The sequence below is a fragment of the Macaca nemestrina genome, chromosome 1, assembly GCF_043159975.1.
Source record: "Macaca nemestrina isolate mMacNem1 chromosome 1, mMacNem.hap1, whole genome shotgun sequence".
NCBI classification, from domain to species: Eukaryota; Metazoa; Chordata; class Mammalia; order Primates; family Cercopithecidae; genus Macaca; species Macaca nemestrina.
In genome coordinates, this window is record NC_092125.1 from 231,789,492 (window position 1) to 231,807,846 (window position 18,355).

General features: G+C 59.9%; 1 protein-coding gene and 1 long non-coding RNA gene across 2 annotated transcripts; one reads left to right on the forward strand and one right to left on the reverse strand.

The window, feature by feature from the left end:
• The first annotated feature begins 5,569 nt into the window (after positions 1 to 5,569).
• LOC105496722 (uncharacterized) lies at positions 5,570 to 6,953 on the forward strand. The gene is given in 3 exon segments (XM_011767297.3): positions 5,570 to 6,392; positions 6,395 to 6,637; positions 6,640 to 6,953. Coding segments are annotated over 3 exon segments (819 nt in total). The 5' UTR covers positions 5,570 to 6,130.
• A 3,131-nt stretch (positions 6,954 to 10,084) lies between these two features.
• On the reverse strand, positions 10,085 to 14,250 carry LOC105496708 (uncharacterized). Its single transcript, XR_011606736.1, has 3 exons — positions 12,531 to 14,250; positions 11,877 to 11,955; positions 10,085 to 10,909 (listed from the first exon to the last, which is right to left on the reverse strand). It is a non-coding gene; the product is annotated as an uncharacterized lncRNA (long non-coding RNA).
• Positions 14,251 to 18,355: the final 4,105 nt, after the last annotated feature.

Below are 18,355 nucleotides of genomic sequence, written 5' to 3' on the forward strand. Positions count from 1 at the left end.
AGTTCACTACTTGCCTCAGCAGAGAGTTATAGTACATACTTATAACAGAGTCATCAACTTAAACAAAAACGATGAAATTGCTCATTTGGGAAGCCAGAAGACGAGATGGTAGGGTGCGGCAGAGAGCATTGGACAAGAGCAAAACCCTCATTCCCCGGTAACATCTCACCATGTATAAAGCTGCTAAACCAAGAAGGGGCAGCGAGAGCACACAATTTAGAAGTATGGAGAGAGCTAAGACAAAAAAAATGGTTGAAAGCTTTGAAAGAGGCTGATGCCAGGGCCATCATGGAGGAGCAAAGGAGGGCTAGGGCTTGGTGAGTTCTACAGATAAATAGTTTCTACAGATCTACAGTTTCAATATTTAAACTGTACTCACTTTGAGGGTTTTTTTCCTTTCTTTTATCTATATATCTCTATATAGCTGTATTTCTTTGGTAGCTATTAAAATAAAGAAACACACTAGAATTCCAAATGAAAAATAACAGGCTGGGGGCAGTGGCTCACACCTGTAATCCCAGCACTTTGGTAGGCTGAGGCGGGCGGATCACCTGAGGGCAGGAGTTCGAGACCAGCCTGGTGAAACCCCATCTACTAAAAATACAAAAATTAGCCGGGTATGGTAGCATGTGCCTATAGTCCCAGCTACTCGGGAGGCTGAGGCAGGAGAATCACTTGTACTCAGGAAGTGGAGGTTGCAGTGAGCTGAGATTGCACTAGTGCACTTCAGCCTGGGCAATAAAGCAAGACTTCATCTCAAAAAATAAAATAAAAATAAATAACAAAGAAAAATACACATTCCCATCAAAAATCACCATTATCTGGGACATTGCAAAATACTTTGGACACGTCATCAATTAAAGAAGGAATCAAAATGGAAACCACAACATGTTTTAAATTGAATGATAATGAAAACACTGTCAATGAAAATTCCTAGATGTAGCTCACACGGTACTTAGAATGTTATAGTCTTCAGATCATATAACAAAAAACAAGAAAGTGATTTTTGCCAAGTGAAGAATCTATAGCTGTCTTAAAGTTTCTCTTTTGTGCTGACCTGCAATTTCTAGTTTTCCTTTTTTTTTTTTTTTTTTTTTTTTGAGACAGAGTCTCACTCTGTTGCCCAGGCTGGAGTGCAGTGGCACGATATCGACTCACTGCAAGCTCCACCTCCCAGGTTCATGCCATTCTCCTGCCTCAGCCTCCCGAGTAGCTGGGACTACAGGCACCCGTCACCACGCCCGGCTAATTTGTTTGTATTTTTAGTAGAGACGGGGTTTCACCGTGTTAGCCAGAATGGTCTTGATCTCCTGACCTCGTGATCCGCCCACCTCGGCCTCCCAAAGTGCTGGGATTACAGGCGTGAGCCACCGCGCCTGGCCCCCCTTTTATTTTATTTTATTTTATTTTATTTTATTTTATTTTATTTTTTTGAGACGGAGTCTTGCTCTGTCACCCAGGCTGGAATGCAGTGGCCGGATCTCAGCTCACTGCAAGCTCAGCCTCCCAGGTTCACGCCATTCTCCTGCCTCAGCCTCCCCAGTAGCTAGGACTACAGGCGCCCGCCACCTCGCCCAGCTAGTTTTTTGTATTTTTTAGTAGAGACGGGGTTTCACTGTGTTAGCCAGGATGGTCTTGATCTCCTGACCTCGTGATTCACCCGTCTCGGCCTCCCAAAGTGCTGGGATTACAGGCTTGAGCCACCACGCCCGGCCTCCCCCTTTATTTTAAGACGGAGTTTTGCTCTTGTTGCCCAGGCTGGAGTGCAATGGCGTGATCTCAGCTCACCGCAACCTCTGCCTCCCGGGTTCAAGTGATTCTCCTGCCTCAGCCTCCCGAGTAGCTGAGATTATAGGCGTGTGCCACCACGCCAGGCTAATTTTTTATTTTTAATAGAGACAGAGTTTCTCCATGTTGGTCAGGCTGGCCTCGAACTCCCGACCTCAGGTGATCTGCCCACCTCGGCCTCCCAAAGTGCTGGGATTACAGGCGTGAGCCCTTGCACCTGGCCTAGCTTGCTTGCTTGCTTTCTTTCTTCCTTTCTTTCCTTTCTTTCCTTTCTCTCTCTTTCTCTCCCTCTCTCTTTCTTTCTTTCTTTCTTTCTTTCTTTTTTTTTTTGAGACAGAATCTCTGTCACCCAGGCTGGAGTGCAGCAGCGTGATTTCAGCTCACTGCAACCTCCACCTCCAGGGTTCAAGCAATTCTCAGGCCTAAGCCTCCGTAGTAGCTGCGATTACAGGAGCATGCCACCATGCAGAGCTAATTTTTGTATTTTTAGCAGAGACAAGGTTTCACCATGTTGGCCAGGCTGGTCTTGAACTCTTGTCCTCAGGTGATCCGCCCGCCTCAGCCTCTCAAAGTGCTGGGATTACAGGCGTGAGCCACCACACCTGGCCGGCAGTTTCTGGCTTTCTTTTTTTTTTGAGACAGAGTCTCGCTCTGTCGCCCAGGCTGGAGTGCAGTCCTGCAATCTCAGCTCACTGCAACCTCTGCCCCCGGGTTCACACCATTCTCCTGCCTCGGCCTCCTGAGTGGCTGGGACTACAGGTGCCCACCACCACACCTGGCTAATTTTTTTATGTTTAGTAGATATGGGGTTTCACCACGTTGGCCAGGATGGTCTCGATCCCCTGACCTCATGATCCACCCGCCTCGGCCTCCCGAAGTCCTGGGATCACAGGCATGAGCCACCGCGCCTGACCCATTCTCTGGTTTTCTAAGGAAGCTGCCTTCAGTTTTGTTTGCCTTTTCTGTTGTTTCTCTCAGAGCCCTTCTCCCCAGGAGAGCCCTCGCCTGCCGTGGGGTCTTCTGTGAAATCAGTTGCCTGACCTGTACCGGGCCCAGGTGGCCTCAGGTGTGTGTCAGCCTCCCTGTGGTGGTCCCGGAGCCAGGGCCTGCCTCTTGGGGTCACCCGAGGCGATGCATGGGAAGCGCTGAGCAGGGCGCCTGCCCCTGGGGGGCCACGGATGATCCTGCCATTGTGGCCATTGGGAACCAGAGGGTGAGAGCAGGTGGCCGGCCGACCACCCCACTCAGAGTCAGAGCCCAGCTCCTGCCCACTCCCCACAGGGACGAAGCCAGGTAGGGCAGCAATGTGGCTGCCCAGGCTTGGACAGCCTGGGCCAGGCATTGGGCCATCCCAGGAGCCAGTTGTCCATCCAACCCCACCTTGAGCTCACACCCAGAGTATGACAGGGCCTGGCCCAGTCCCAGGCTAGGGAGACAAGGCTGGCTCTCTCAGGCTCCTTTTCCTGCAGGAGACCCCTGGCAGCCCCTGCCCAGGGCCACAGGGACCTTGGAGGCTGAGGGCGCAGCAGCAGGAAGATGGGCCTGAGGGAGGGAGGGGCACAGAGGTCTCGGCACCCTCAGCAGCCCGCAGCCTGGCTCTGAGGACGCGTCCACAGCCTATGGACAGCCAGGGGGACACTGGTGAGGCCCAGCCTGGGGGGCCGTGTGCTGAATTTAAAAGCCAGTGTGGGCACCCAGCCCTGCCACCCTCGCCCACTGGACCCTGTCCTGGGGGCATCCTGTGCTGCCCTGGATTGTGCGCTGTGCTGGTTATGGCTGCCCGGGGCTGCAGCCATGCCATGCCACCCCAGTCATTCACTGCCACCTCCCCGAGTGCCCTCAGCACTTCACTGAGCCTGGGACCCTAGGGCCAGAGCTCACTCTTGACTTAGCTGAAGCAGGTACATGTCAAACAGTGGGGACAGAGCGAGAGCCAGGGACCCAGCCATGGCCGGGGCATCACCAGCATCCTCCAAGGCCCTGGCTGCTGTCCTTTACCCGGCACACAACACTGAGCACCATGAGGTGGGCACAGGGGATGCAATGGGGACAGAAGGGTGCTGTCCTTGCCCACAAGAAGTTTTCAGCCAGCACTTCCCAAAGTGGGGGACCATCCCCACAGTGCTTTCCAGGGGCCTGAGCCGTGGCACTGCTGGTTGCAATGGCAGAACCTCATGAGTCATCACAGGCACTGTGGGACCCAGGTGCCAGGGCTGGTTTTCCCTCGACATGCTGAGCCAGGTGGCATTACCACCATATGCAGACCAGAGCACGCTGAGGCTCAGGGCAACCTGGGACCTGCTGGAGCATGTGGCTGATCGGGGCGTGAGGTCAGGTGAGGGCAGGGCATGTGTGAGAGCCAGACCTCAGGGGCCCAGTGGTCCCAAGGGCAGCGAGGGGTCCTTCACACAGGTCCTACCCTTCAGTCACCCACGGCACCTGCCCGCAGCCACCTTCCCGCTACTCAGAGGGGCTGCAGCCTCCAGGCTCAGGCCAAGCCATCCCAGGAGCCCAGCCCCTTACCTCCTGCTCTCTGCCTCTGCATGGACGCCCCTTGCCCCCATCCTCACCCCTCCCCGTCAGCAGCAGGACACAGCCCCACCCTCTGTCTAGGGCCATGGCCCCTTGGCCAGCCTTCCTGAGAGCAGGGTCTGTCCCACACTGGGCTCCCAGCACCGCCCTTGGCCCCCTCAGAGAGCCCCCACCCATCCCATTCTCCTGCTTAAGGGCTCGAAGGCACAGTCCGAGACCCTGCCAGGGACCCCTGCCAGTGTTCTGCCCTCCTCAGGCCGGAGGGCTGGCCTCCCCGTCCCGGCATCCCCTTCCTCCTAGTTGGACTCCCCGTTACCCCTTCCCTATCAGGGGCTGGCTGCCTTCCCAGCAACAGGCTGGCCAATGGCTGGCCTGGGCCCGGTGAGGTGCAGCTATGCCAGGCCCTGCCTCTGGCGGGACACGGGTCCCCAGGCCAGGTGCCCCTTGGTACTGTGTTTGGAGGGATGGCTCGCTCTTGGCTGGGGGCACTGCCCTGAGGACCCGTGCTGTCACCTAGGCCTCAAGTGCTGCCCAGAGGCCCTTGCCACAGCCTCCCTGAAGCCCTTGCCCTTCTTGGGGCCCGGGGTCCCATTCCAGGAGTGAAACTGGGCTGGGCCAGCCACAGCGTGGGGGCCTGTGCAGCAGGCAGAGGGGAAGCACGGGACTCCAAAAGGGAAGGGAGGAAGGGCAGGGACAGCCGCAGGCACTGGGTCCAGCCCTGCCTCAGGGCCATCCTCAGTGCAGCATCCGCCCTGGTCTGTGTTTGGGGGTGGAAGGGCAGCTGGCACTGGGGGAGACAGCACTGCCTCCACCCACCCACCCCTCCGAGGCCCCCAGAGCTGCTCCCGGGGGTCTTGGGTGACTTAGGCCCTTCCTCTGACATCACGGGCCTGCTGGCGCCTGCTGGTGGGGGAGTGGGGTGGGCCTGGGCCCACATCCTTCTTGGCCAGTTACCCACAGGCCAAGTGACCAGCATAGCCATCCCAGGCCTAGCCATACACTGCACCACCCCGGCCTTCGCTCCGTCCCAGGCCCTGCCCATCCCCTGCCACAGCGTAGGAGCCCCAGGTTGCAAAGGCTAGGGCCCCTCTCTCCTCGAGGCAGGGCCCGGCCGGCTCCTCGTAAGCCTGAGCCACACTTGGCTTCCCGAGCAGGCCCCTCCCGCCCCTGCCGTCATTTCTGGCAGGCCCTCTGCGTGAGCTCACGAGTTACATAAGGCATGTGAGCTATGTCTTGGGGGAATGAGCGACCCCTACACGGGGCTCTACATCCCCTCGCCCTCTCCAGCCACAGACCACCATGAGCCGAGGGAGGGCTGGGCGTGAGAGGTGACCCCGTGCTCCCCTGCCCTGGGTGGAGGAAGGGGCTGCCCAGCCACCCTGAGAACAATGGTATGTGCAGAAGAGAAGGGACTGAAACTCTTTGAAGATGTTCCAGGATTTAGCACCCAGGGAGCGGCGGACAGAGACTCAGCCCCAGCAGCCCCCTGCACGGAGGGAGGAAAGGGCTCCCCAGGCTGCTCAGGAGAACGTTCATTGCTATAGTGGGCAGTTGCCTCCCAACCAGGGATGGTCACCCCTTGCCCGGGTACAGTCACCCTCCCGGAATGGAGCTTCATTTCTCGGGGCTGGGAATCACCCTGGATCCTTCCCCACCCAGGGTGCTCTTGGGCCATCTGAGGGCTCCTGGGTCATTTTGGGCCATCTGAGGGCTCCTGGGTCATTTTGGGCCATCTGAGGGCTCCTGGGTCATTTTGGGCCTTCTGAGGGCTCCTGGGTCATTTTGGGACATCTGAGGGTCCCTGAGCCCAATGACACTTCTGCCCAGGCTCGTGCGGCTGGAGGAAGCCGCCAGGCAAGGTCCCCTCCATGCCCTGGTGCAGCCTGGCCTGGGAGAGAGGAGGCCCCAGCCACGCCGAGAGCAAAGACAGGGCAGAGTTTCTCGGACGTGGCACCGGGCCAGGGAGCCCCTCACGGCTGCAGGGGTTCTCCACGGACTCAGCCATCTGGGGAGAGCAGCCCAGAGCCCTCGGGCCTCCTGCCGTATTCTGTGGCCTGGGACTTGGGGGGACCCATGAGGACACTGGGACACCGCTGAAGGGAGGTGCAGACAGTGTGTACTGGCGTTTCCGGGGACCGAGCCCAGAAGGAGCGGGACAGCCACCTCCTGGCCTGGAGGAAAATCCTGCTCCCTGGCAAGGAAACCACCCTAGAGGAACGGGGTTGGGGTGCAGGAGGCTTTCCTCAGGCAGCCGCCCCTTTCCTCCTCCAGAAGCAGGGCAGGAAAAGAGCATTCCGCCCAGGCAGCGAAAACCCCAGCTCGGTCCCTCCCGCCCCACCAGAGGCCGCCTGGAGGCACGGAGTTCCGGCCGGGATGAGGCCTGGGAAGCCCAGCGACTCACAGGCCACGGCTGCTTCCCCTCTGCGAGGAAAGAAAAGTCCCTGCAGAGCGGCCCTCGGCTCAGGCTGCGGTGCCCAAGCAGAGGAAGGGAGCGTGCTTGCAGATGCCTCCTGCTGGGAGCCTGCCACCCCCGCCACACCCTGCGCGGGGACAAAGCTCTCGGTGGCTGTGGCGGGGACACACCGCGTGCGGGTGGCTGCAAGCCAGCAGCCCCGAGCGGCCCCTCCCGCTAGACTCCCAGCCTGGGCCCTCTGTCCTCCAGGCAACGAGAACATGTATGCCTCGCTTTTCAGAGACTCGGGTTCTTGGAACTTACACCCTCTTGGGTTTGCTATTTTTACCCACCCTGAGCCTTCCGGTCTCCATGGCGACGCCTCCAAACAGCAGATTCCAGGCGGCAATGACGTCATCTCTCCCTTTCCTGCCGCCCAGGCCTCGGAGGCACTGCTGCCTGGGGCCGGGGGTGGGGGTGGGGGGGCTGCAGGGCTTCCCTGGCCCCCTCCCATACCTGCCTCACGCTCCCCCAAGCAGCGACTCAAGGCCTGCGGGCCACGGCTGGGCCTCTCCTGACTCCAGCTTGCCCGTCTGTCCTTGGGGGCAGCGTCCTTCCTTCTCTTGGCCCCTTGGAGCAGCTCTGCGGGAGCCCTGCAGCAGCCCAACGGATTGAATGCAAAAGACAGCCACCCTCCTGCTCCAGATCCTGGGAGGAGGCTGCAGGCTGCCGCTGAGACAGCAACCTGCCTGGCCTGGGAAGCTCCTTGCGGCCCCAGCATCAGAAGCTTGCTCTTGGCACCGTGGCTCACTCCTGTAATCCCAGCACTTTGGGAGGCCCAGGCGGGCGGATCATGAGGTCAGGAGATCGAGACCATCCTGGCTAACACAGTGAAACCCTGTCGCTACTAAAAATACAAAAAAACAAATTAGCTGGGCATGGTGGTGGGCGCCTGTAGTCCCAGCTACTTGGGAGGCTGAGGCAGGAGAATGATGTGAACCCAGGAGGCGGAGCTTGCAGTGAGCTGAGATCACACCACTGCACTCCAGCCTGGGCGACAAAGCAAGATTCCGTCTCAAACAAAAAAGTAGCAGCAGCAGCTTGGTCTCGGCCAGGCGCGGTGGCTCACGCCTGTAATCCCTGCACTTTGGAAGGCCGAGGCGGGTGGATCACCCGAGGTCAGGAGTTTGAGACCAGCGTGGCCAACATGATGAAACCCCATCTCTAATAAAAATATAAAAAATTAGCCAGGTACCTGTAACCTCAGCTACTTAAGAGGCTGAGGTGGAGAATCACTTGAACCTGGGAGGCGGAGCTTGCAGTGAGCTGAGATCGTGCCACTGCACTCCAACCTGGGCAACAAGAGTAAAACTCCATCTCAAAAAAAAAAAAAAAAGAAAACAAAAGAAAAGAAAACAAACTTGCTCCCAAGAGAGGCAGTGACCATGGTGGCAGGGGCCCAGGGAGTCCACAGACGCCCAGAGCAGGGTATGGTCTATAGCACGGTCTGCTAGGCACCCACTGTAGTGCCCAAGGGCATCCAGCCCCTGAGAGTGAGGCTGTCAGAACACCCTGGCCCCAGGTCGCACAGCTCCAGGGCTCCAGCCCAGGCAAGACAGGCGCTGCAGGGCCCAGCCCCACACCCTGGTCCCAATCAGGCGTCTGGATAGGGGCGGCAGTCCCTAAGCCCAGGCCCAGGTCCCCCACAGTAACTGCCAGCTTGTGTCCCTGTCTGGGACCACACTTTACCCAGCTGCCTCTGCAACGCCAGCCTGCAGTCTGCCCTCAGCCCAAACCGAGGATGGGGACACCCGGGGTTGGATGGCCACTGGTGACCAAGGTTGGGTGGGCAAGGCTACCCTTTCCCAGGGTCACCCTCCAGGAGAAGAGCCCCAGCCCTGGAGCACGTGTGTGCTTCGCTGTGCTTGCAGAGACCACAGAAATGCCACACGTCTTGGCAGTGCCTTGCAAAAAGGACAAGTGCAGCCTCGAAAGTTTCGCAGCCCCCAGAGGGCCAGGAGGAGCCCCGAGGAGCCACCCCCACCCGGCCCCCGAGGCACCCTTACCTGGGGGGTGCTGGGGTCTCACTGCCTAAGCAGGGCCTGTGACTAAATCAGCTCCACCCACCCCCGGCCTCCTCCCCAAAGGAGGCATGGAGGGCAGGAGGGCAGGGTCTGGTGTGGGGGAGGTGGCAGGCAGGGCTGTGGAAGCTGTGGGGAGCTGGAGCTCTCGGCACAGGCTGGGTGAAGGTCACAGCCTCCCTCTGTCCCACCAGCACCCGGATGGGAAAACAGGACCCTCAGCAGGTGTCCCAATGGCCAACATCACTGCTCCCAGAAACGATACAGAAACAAGGTGGTTTCGAGGCTCACATTCCTACCCTCCTGCTTGATTTCAGGGATGAAGTCCCAGCTCGCCTCTGTCTGACACCGGCAGGCACACTCGCAGGTCTGGGCACGAGGCAGGCAGGTGAGGCGCCCGTCTCCAGAGCCCCTCAAGACCCTGTGGTGCACAGACAAGGTGCCTGGAGAACACAGCCCCAGGGCACTAGGCAGGGCCTTTCCCCCAGCCCCCACTGAGGACCCCCCACCCTAAGGCTGCATTCCAGGGTGAGGTGCTGGGAAGAGGCCTCTCAAGAGAGGGCCCAGTGGCACAGAGGCCCCATGAGCGTTTGGGTGCCCAGGACAGGTTCTGTGCTCCCTGGATGGAACCTGGCTGCAGCAGGGATGTGGACGTTGTGCGTGCACTGAAGCACCTCCTCCAACAATCTCTGTCTGGACAGAGGCAGGAGGGAGGCTGGGAGGCTGAAGGGTCCTGGGGGTGTGAGCAGGACAGGAGAGCGGCTTCACATGGAGGGGTGTGGAGTTCCTGGACGAGTGGCCCATAGCCCTGCACGAAGTGGGGTGGCCGAACGCCACCGGCACCAAGCAGCCCCCCTGAACTTTGTGCGCCTCGGCCTGCTGCCCTCCCCCTGTTGGCTCAGGCTCCAGCTGTCCCCGCTGAGTCCCACAGGAGGCCCCTGGCCGGAGCTCTAGTCAGCCAGATGTGTCCTGCCCGACAGGGTCCGGGTGCAGGCCAGGGGGCTGGGCCCTGAGGGCGCTGGGTGGGTGAGCGTGGAACTGGTTTCTTCTGTGGAGTAGACTGCATGCCTCCCTACAGCAAGCACAGACACACGGGAAAGAGCTCCTGTTCTACAGAGCTGGCAGCTTCCCTAGGAGAGCATAAAAAATTAAGTCTCCAAATGTTCTCTGTTGGACGGGGGTCCATGTTCTTAAAAGGAATAGACCAGGGTAAGTGGAGAGGTGCTGAGTTGGAGGGGGGCTTCCTATGAGGTCCATCTCAGCAGCCCTAAAATGGGTGAGGGATGAGCTTTCGGGGCCGGGGCCAGCAGCGCAAAGGCCTGGGGGCAGGACGGTGCTTGGGTCCCTGCAGGATGCGTGCAGCAGGTGGAGGAGGGAGTGGTAAGAGAGGACGCGAGGGGTGGGGTGGCAGAGGGTGGGCAGAGGACACCGTTGCCTATTTGCTGTTGACATCCAACTTTGCTCCCCTGGGGGACCCAGCCTGGGGGGCTCTGCTCCTAACCTGGCAGGCTCTTGGCAGACAAGGGTGGAGCAGCTGCTGGGTGTGGTGAGTGGGGTCTGGGCTTCGTGCCTCCCCCGGCTGTGGGGGCTCCCTGAGGTGCTTGAGCCCATGACTACCTATCCCTCCACTTCCCTGCTGGGAAAACTGAGGGCCCGATCAGCGGAATCGATTCAAAACAGATGAGGCTATTTTTTTTCTGAGCATTTTGTTTCCAGTCCCACCCCTAGCCTGGCACAGAGCTGGCGTGACTGGCCGAGGGGAGGGCTCTCGCCTGGCCCAGCCCAAACCCCTCTGGGGCCCCTGGCTGGCCCCTCCCAAGCCTGCCCAGGGACCTGCTGCCCACAGGCCTACCCGCTCTGGCCGAGCATGGGGGTTACATAAACAGGCACATTCATGACTTCAAAGGGCGAGGCAAGAGGCTGCAGGGACCCAGGTATGGGCTCAGGGTGCTGGGGCCACCTGCACCAGCAGCTGCCCCACAGATGCTGCAGGGAGGGGCCTGGCACTCACCCCGTCCCAGCACCTTCTGCACGCGGGTCCACCTCCAGGCCAGGCACTGCCCGGCGGGCTCTTGTCGCCGTGAGTAATGTTTAACTTGGAAGGGCCCGTGGACAACTGCAGGGGAGAAGTTAACAACAAGTTTGGATTGCAATCCGCTTGCCAGGAGGGGGGCAGAGAGAGGAAAGGAGAGAGAGAGGGTAAAGTTGAGAGGAAGAAAGGAGACCAGAAGGTTGGCCGGGGGACGTGCACTCCAGGGAGGCAGGGCTGAGAGGACACCCCTGGCCTGGGATCCAGGGCTATGGTCTGTGTGTAGCTAAGAAGCGCAGGCCCCAGGGCCAGGTGCCCATTGTGCCCAGGAGTGGGAGCTCTGAGGCCAACTGGCTGGCAGTCACCCTCCCAGGCATGGGGCTGAGCCTCCCATGCCTCAGTTTCCCCTACAGAAAACACCCTGCACCCAAGACGGGCCTCGGGGTCCAGCCTTGGGGCAGAAACACTGCACACACGTGCACACACATGCAGGCACATGGGCACACAGAGGCTCACATGCCTGCACGCGTGCACACACAGGCGCGTGCACACACACACACACACCCCCCCCACACCCCCACATACACACGGGTGTTAGCAAAACGGCCCCGCCTGAATCGCTGAGGGCCCAAGGCCGGAAAAGTCCATGACGCTGGAGCAGGGATGAGGTCCCATTCCAGCAGGCCGGGGGAGGGCTGCCGCACTGGAGCCGGGACAGAGCTCTCGCCAAACAGAGGCCTCCCACAGCACAAACCCCGGCCTTTCGTGGGGTCAGTGCCCATAGGGTTGAGCACCACGTGCCTGGCTGGGCAGTGCTCCTACCAGGGTCCCCTTCTCCACTGTAGGAAACACAGCTACTCCTGTGGCCGCGTCTGCTCTGCTGCATCTCCAGCGCCTGCCAGGCATGGTGTGTGTGGCCCCGGGACAGGGAGTTTCCAGTGCGTGAGTGGGAGTCCAGGCCCCGGGTGGGGCAGATGCCAAGTGGGGGCCAGGGAAGGAGAGTGCTGGGCCAGGGATCGGGAGCACACGGCTCCTCTCTGGCCTCCTCTCCTACCTCCATCTGCCACCTCCATCTTCAACAGCCCAGATGACCTGAGGGCAGCTCCCTGACCTTGCGGGCTCACTGTTCTCACCTAGAAAAGAGGAGAGCGGGCCGGGCGCGGTGGCTCACGCCTGTAATCCCAGCACGTTGGGAGGCTGAGGTGGGCGGATCACGAGGTCAGGAGTTCAAGACCAGCCTGACCGACATGATGAAACCCCGTCTCTACTAAAAATACAAAAATTAGCCAGGCATGGTGGTGCGTGCCTGTAATCCCAGCTACTCGGGAGGCTGAGGCAGGAGAATCGCTTGAACCTGGGAGATGGAGGTTGCAGTGAGCCGAGATCAGGCCTCTGCACTCCAGCCTGGGTGACAGAACAAGACCCTGTCTGAAAAAAAAAAAAAAAAGAAAAGAGGAGAGCGGCTTTGACTGTCTTCAGCCTCTATCAGACCACGCCCAAGAAGGCCGGCAAAGGGTGGGGGCTCATCCTCTGAAGGATCGAGGGGACAAGACACCCTGGATGCACAGGCCATGTGGGCCTGCCCAGCTCTGCCCCTACCAGGACCCAGCTCTGCCAGCAGACTGGGAACCTGCGGCCCCAGCTCCACTGGGCCAGGCAAAACATCACACCCACCCTCACCGGCCAGCCCGCACTGGCCCCCACTCACCTCCATTCCAGAATACAGCACCTCTCTCTGCCCAATCAATGCTTTTTCACAAATGTGGACTTTGACAGGAAACTGCCCTCCTCCCTTAACCTTGCTGTGTTTTCAGGTTTGCCCCTGGGCAACAGAGTCTCCCCTCCTCCTGGACAGAGTGCAGGTCGCACACCCGAGGCAGGGAAGAAGCTGGCTGCATGGGGAGCCACACCTCCCAGGCAGGAGGCTGTGGCCTGGGGCTCCTGGGCCAGGGGTCCCAGAACCTTTTTTTTCTCTTTTTTTTTTTTTTTTTGAGACAGAGTCTTGCTCTGTCGCCCAGGCTGGGGTGCAGTGGCACTATCGTGGCTCACTGCAAGCTCTGCCTCCCGGGTTCACATCATTCTCCTGCCTCAGCCTCCCGAGTAGCTGGGACTACAGGCGCCCGCCACCACACCCGGCTAATTTTTTGTATTTTTAGTAGAGACGGAGTTTCATTGTGTTAGCCAGGATGGTCTCGATCTCCTGACCTGGTAAGTGCCTGCCTCGGCCTCCCAAAGTGCTGGGATTACAGGCGTGAGCCACTGACCCCGGCCCCTGGAGCCTCAGTCTCGGAATCACACCCACTCCACGGAAATTGCTCAGAACGACCTTTTCCCACTTCTGGGATTCCTGCAACTGTTTTTCACTGGAGTTAAACAGTTTCGTTTTATACCTCCCAGCCCAGGGCGTCTGTCACAGCTTTCCAATCCATGATACCACGAATCAGACTGGACACGGATAAATTGGGACAGGGCGCCCAGTGGCAAAGGCCGGGACAGGTGGGCCACTCTCTCCAGAAGGTACCTCTGACAGGGGCTGTGCAGGGCTGCAGGAGACACAGGAGGACCCCGCCTGGCCCCTTAGAGACAGGGTCTCCCGGACGGGAGATTCCTGTAGCCTCTCTTCCTCCTTCACACTTTGTTTAATCGGGAAATCGACCATTGCTGCCCTTCCACAGACAGGTCGGTGAGTACCGACAGGGAAGTGAATTGACAGGGAAAGGCCCTGCCCTCCCCCACCACGCTAGAGTGGCCATGCGAACCTGATGATGGGGCCCCAATGCAGGGACGCCCCTCTCCTGCCTGGGCCCTGATTGGCACGGCACCTGCAGTTCAAGCCCGGGGTCCCCATCCCTGCCGTGAGCTCGGCTCTCAGGTCAGACAGACCGAAAAGGAATGGAGACATTGAGGCTTCGGACAGGTGTGCGGACAGGAGGCCCGGGGTCTCCCGATGCCCTTCCCAGCGTCCCCCTGCGCCTCGCCGGCGATCTGGGCGCAGTGGCGGAGGGTCTCCCGCGCACATGGGAGGAGGACGGCTCAGCCTTCCAGCCCCCGGGCGTGCCACTGAGGCCTGCAGCGCAGCTGGGGCACCCTCAGAACGCCGGACCCGGAGCAAGGGCGAACACCGTGAGGCGCTGCGCTCGTGGCTTGCATGTGGCGTCCACGTTGAAACGAAGCAGGCTCGACGCTGGAAACTCGCTTCACCCACCCGCCCCTTCGCCATCCGCTGGCGGCGACTGCACGCCCAGAATCCCCCGTGCGCTTCCCACGCCTCTTGGACGGCCGCCCCGGAAGCGCACTCGCCCTGGAGGTCGCAGAACGAGCGGTGAGTGCCAGGCTGGGCCTGTGAACATGGAGGAAATTGGAGCGGCGAGGTGGCTGGGACCGGCCCTCCCCCTGCGGGTCTCACCGCCACGGCGGCCCCAGGCTGGGTGCTGAGGACAGGGCCGGGGCGGGGCGGGGCGGGAAGTGCGCGGGACCCTGCGGGGCGGGGCTTGGCTTTGTGGGTGGTGCCCATGGGGGCGGGGTGTGGGCGGGGCCTAGACGGAGGGTGGAGCTGAGAGGGGCGGGGCAGGGAAGCGCCAGCAGGCGGAGCGGGGGCGGGGCGCAGGGGGGCCCGGAAAGACGGGCGGGGATTGAGGGGTGGGGCGTGGGGAGCCCGGGGGGCGGGGCGGGGCGTGGAGAGCACGGGAGGAAGGGCGGGGCTTGGGGGCGGGACGCGAGGGAGCCCGGAGGGAGAGGCGGGGCTTGAGGGGCGGGGCGTGGGAGGTGCCCGGGAGGAGGGTCCGGCAGAGGACCCAGGCTGGAGAGTTAGTTCGGGTCTGAGGTGTTGTGAGCCGGGAGCGCGAGGAAACCAAAGGCAGGGGCTGGTTGAGGCTGCAGCTCACTGCTGATTTACCCCAGGACCCCGCTCCGGAGGGGTCGTAGCCAGTTTAGCACAAGTCCATCATCCGCTAGTCCCGAAAGCGCTGGGCAGTGGGGTCAGGGGCAGTGGGAGGAAATCCACCCGGCTGACGCCCTGCGGGTTCTCCGGTTCCCGGGCGCTCGGCGGCGGGCGTGGCCCTCAGAGCAGGCCACCGGGCGTTGGGGGTCCAGGCTGACTCCCGGAGCGACCGGGATCGCCAAGTCACGCCCCACGTGGCCTGGAGGCTTTTTCCTGGTCCTCCCAATCCTTCAGCCAAAGGCTCTCATTATGTGGAGAATGGAAGTCACTATTTGGGGGAATTGACTGTCCCCAGGGCACGTCCCAGAAGGGAGCAAATCCCTCCGAGGAGGCGCAGGAGATTCACAGGCAGCCTCTATGCGTGCACCTCCATTCAGGATGTGCCAGGAAGGCAGACCACAGGCAGCGCCAGAAACGGCTCGCGATGCTGGCAGGTCAAACAGCCGGGCACCTGGGCGTGGGGACACCGGAGGGACACTGGTTGTACACGCGTGCTGCAGAGTTGGTGACCATGGGCAGTGCAGCCGCTGGGTTTGGCCTGTGAGGCCATCCTCGAGGTTCTCTGGAGGCCAGCAAGGGGCTTTCACAGCTGAGAGGTGTGTAAGGACCCAATATGGCAGGAGCTGGCCTCGCCAGCTGCCCAGAGTGAGCTGGCTCTCCCAGGCTGGAGGGGCTGCCCCAGGGTGCTCAGACAGCCAGGCACTTACTTCACTCCCTGACCCCGACCCCCAGTGGGAGGTCAGTGGGTGCCACTAAGTCCTCCCCAACCCTGCCAGACGGCAGTGTACAAAAACCTGGGTTCACATCCAGCTTGGCTGCTCACTGTCATGACAAGTGGGCAGATGCCCTGGGCCTCAGTTGGCCCATCTGTAAGTGGGGCCAAGAGACAGCACCTCCGTCACAGGGCTGGGTGTGGGGTGAACAGGTTGGTCCCTGGAGACAAGTGGTGTGGTGCCCTGAGGCCTGAGGCCAGGCTCCAAGGCCGCTCAAGGAATAGGGGATTTGAGGCAGCTCAGAGAGGACAGGCCCAGCAGCCAGCCCCAGCCTGATATCTCCCCTCTGCTTAGGCCCCAGACGCAGCTGCATCCTGGAATTGTTCTGAGAAATCTGGGACCTGCCCCACCTCCACCCAGGCAGGGGGCACCAGCCAGCTCCAGAGTTGCCCACCTTCCCTCACAGGCGCACAGGTCAGTGCCAGGCCAACCCCAGAGCGAGAACACCCGTGCTGGACTGTGCTGAAGCAGCGAGGTGGCCTGCACAGGTGAGGTTGCCAGGAACAGTCAGTGCAGCTGTGCCCAGTCCTGGGCAGGGCAGCCATGGGAGGGCCCTGACTGCGGAGGGGTGTCCAGAGAGCCTGCCCCACTATGGAGAAGCCTGCGGGGAAGAAGGTGGCAGAATGGAGGCGGGGCTGGTCTTGGCGGCCACTGTCTGGCCAGTTCGGATCCTAGTCATGCCTTGGCTCCACCTAGGTTGCAGGCAAAGAACCTGTTCAGAGATTCTGCTGGGCATCAGGCCACTGTTTCCAGCGGCCAGATAGCTTCCTGGGGCCTCAGGACTCTGGGCTGCCCTCTGGCCCCGGGGAAGGTTGCCAGGCCATGGGCAGGGAGAAAAGCAGAAGGGGGATGGGAGGGGGAGGAGAGTCTCAGCCAGTGTCCCGCTCGGATGCACAGCACTGTTGTTCAGTCACCAGCTGGCTGGGAGGACGGCTTCCACTGCAGGATGGACCCCAGGGAGGAGGATGGAACTTCATTGTCAGACATCCCTCACACCACAAAGTTGGAAATTGCTCACCCAGAAATGGGGGTATATGGCACTTTGGGAGGCCAAGGCAGGAGGACTGCCTGAGGCCAGGAGTTTGACGAGACCATCCTGGACAATAGTGTAAGACCCTGTCTTTACAAAAATTAAAATTAGCCAGGGCCCTGGTGTGGTGACTCATGCTTGTAATCCTAGCACTTTGGGAGGCCAAGGGAAGAGGATCGCTTGAGCTCAGGAGTTTAAGATCAGCCTGGGCAACATGGCAAAATCCCATGCCGTCTCTACAAAACAAAACAAAACAAAAAATTAACCATGGTGGCTTGTGCCTGTAGTCCCAGCTACTTGGGAGGCTGAAGTGGGAGGATTGCTTGAGCCAGGGAAGCAGCAGTTGCAGTGAGCCGAGATCGTGCCACTAGACTCTAGCTTGGGTAACAGAGGGAGACTGTCTCAATAAAATAAAAATAAAGAGGTGTTGAGGATTGCTTGAACCCAGGAGGTAGAGGTTGCAGTGAATCAAGATTTTGCCACTGCACTGCAGCCTGGGCAACAGAGCAAGACCCTGTCTCTAAAACAAAACCAAAAACAGAAATAGGGTTGTTGGTTGTCACTTAGCTGGGGCTCGTGGTGATGGGGTCCAGTGGCACATATGGAGGGCATAGCTGGAAGGAACAGAGGCCACCTCCTCCTCGGGCACCTGGTAGGGGAGAGCAGCCCTAGGCCAAGGCCACACAGTGTGAGGGTTTGCAGGACAGTCAGTAGTCTGCACGGGGGCCTCCTGGAGCCTGGTTCTCCAGACAGTCCCCGAGGGAGCACCCAGGGGAAAAGAGAAACAGAAAACCAGCCCATTTTTGGGCCATATCTTTCAAGCCACTTTCTCTTTTTCTCCTTCTTTTTCTTTTTTTTTTTTGAGTTGGAATTTCTCTGTCACCCAGGCTGGAGTACAGTGGCACAATCTTGGCTCACTGCAACCTCCACCTCCTGGGTTCAAGCAATTCTCCTGTTTCAGCCTCCCAAGTAGTTGGGACTACAGGCGTACACCACCACGCCTGGCTAAATTTTGTATTTTTAGCAGAGATGGGGTTTCACCATATTGGTTAGGCTGGTCTTGAACTCCTGGCCTCAGGTGATCCACCTGCCTTGGCCTTCCAAAGTACTGGGATTGGCCGGGCGTGGTGGCTCACGCCTGTAATCCCAGCACTTTGGGAGGCCGAGGTGGGCGGATCACAAGGTCAGGAGATCGAGACCACAGTGAAACCCCGTCTCTACTAAAAATACAAAAAATTAGCCGGGCGCGGTGGCGGGTGCCTGTAGTCCCAGCTACTCGGGAGGCTGAGGCAGGAGAATGGCGTGAACCCGGGAGGCGGAGCTTGCAGTGAGCCTAGATCGCGCCACTGCACTCCAGCCTGGGCGCAGAGCGAGACTCCCTCTCAAAAAAAAAAAAAAAAAAAAAAAAAAAAAAACAAAGTACTGGGATTGCAGGCGTGAGCCACTGTGCCCAGACTCAGGTCCCTTTCTCTAAAAGTCAGCAATTCTACCAGATGAACACACAAGACCTAAGCCCCCAGTGGTGACTTCTTGCTCCCTGCCCACGGGTGTCCCAGTCCTTCCAGGCTGTGCCTTCGAGCCTACAGAAGTCGCTCACCGTGCATGTCCCTGACCCTCTGGAGGATGCGCAGGGCCCAGGCCACCCACTGTCCTTATTTTCCAATGCAGGGGCAGCAAGGGAGGTGTCGGACGGAGCCACCCCACGGTTCCCCTGTGAAAGTCTGCACGTCACTCAGAAAGTTGAAGCAAACGAAGCAGGGCTGGAGCTCACAGTTCACAGCTGGCCAGGC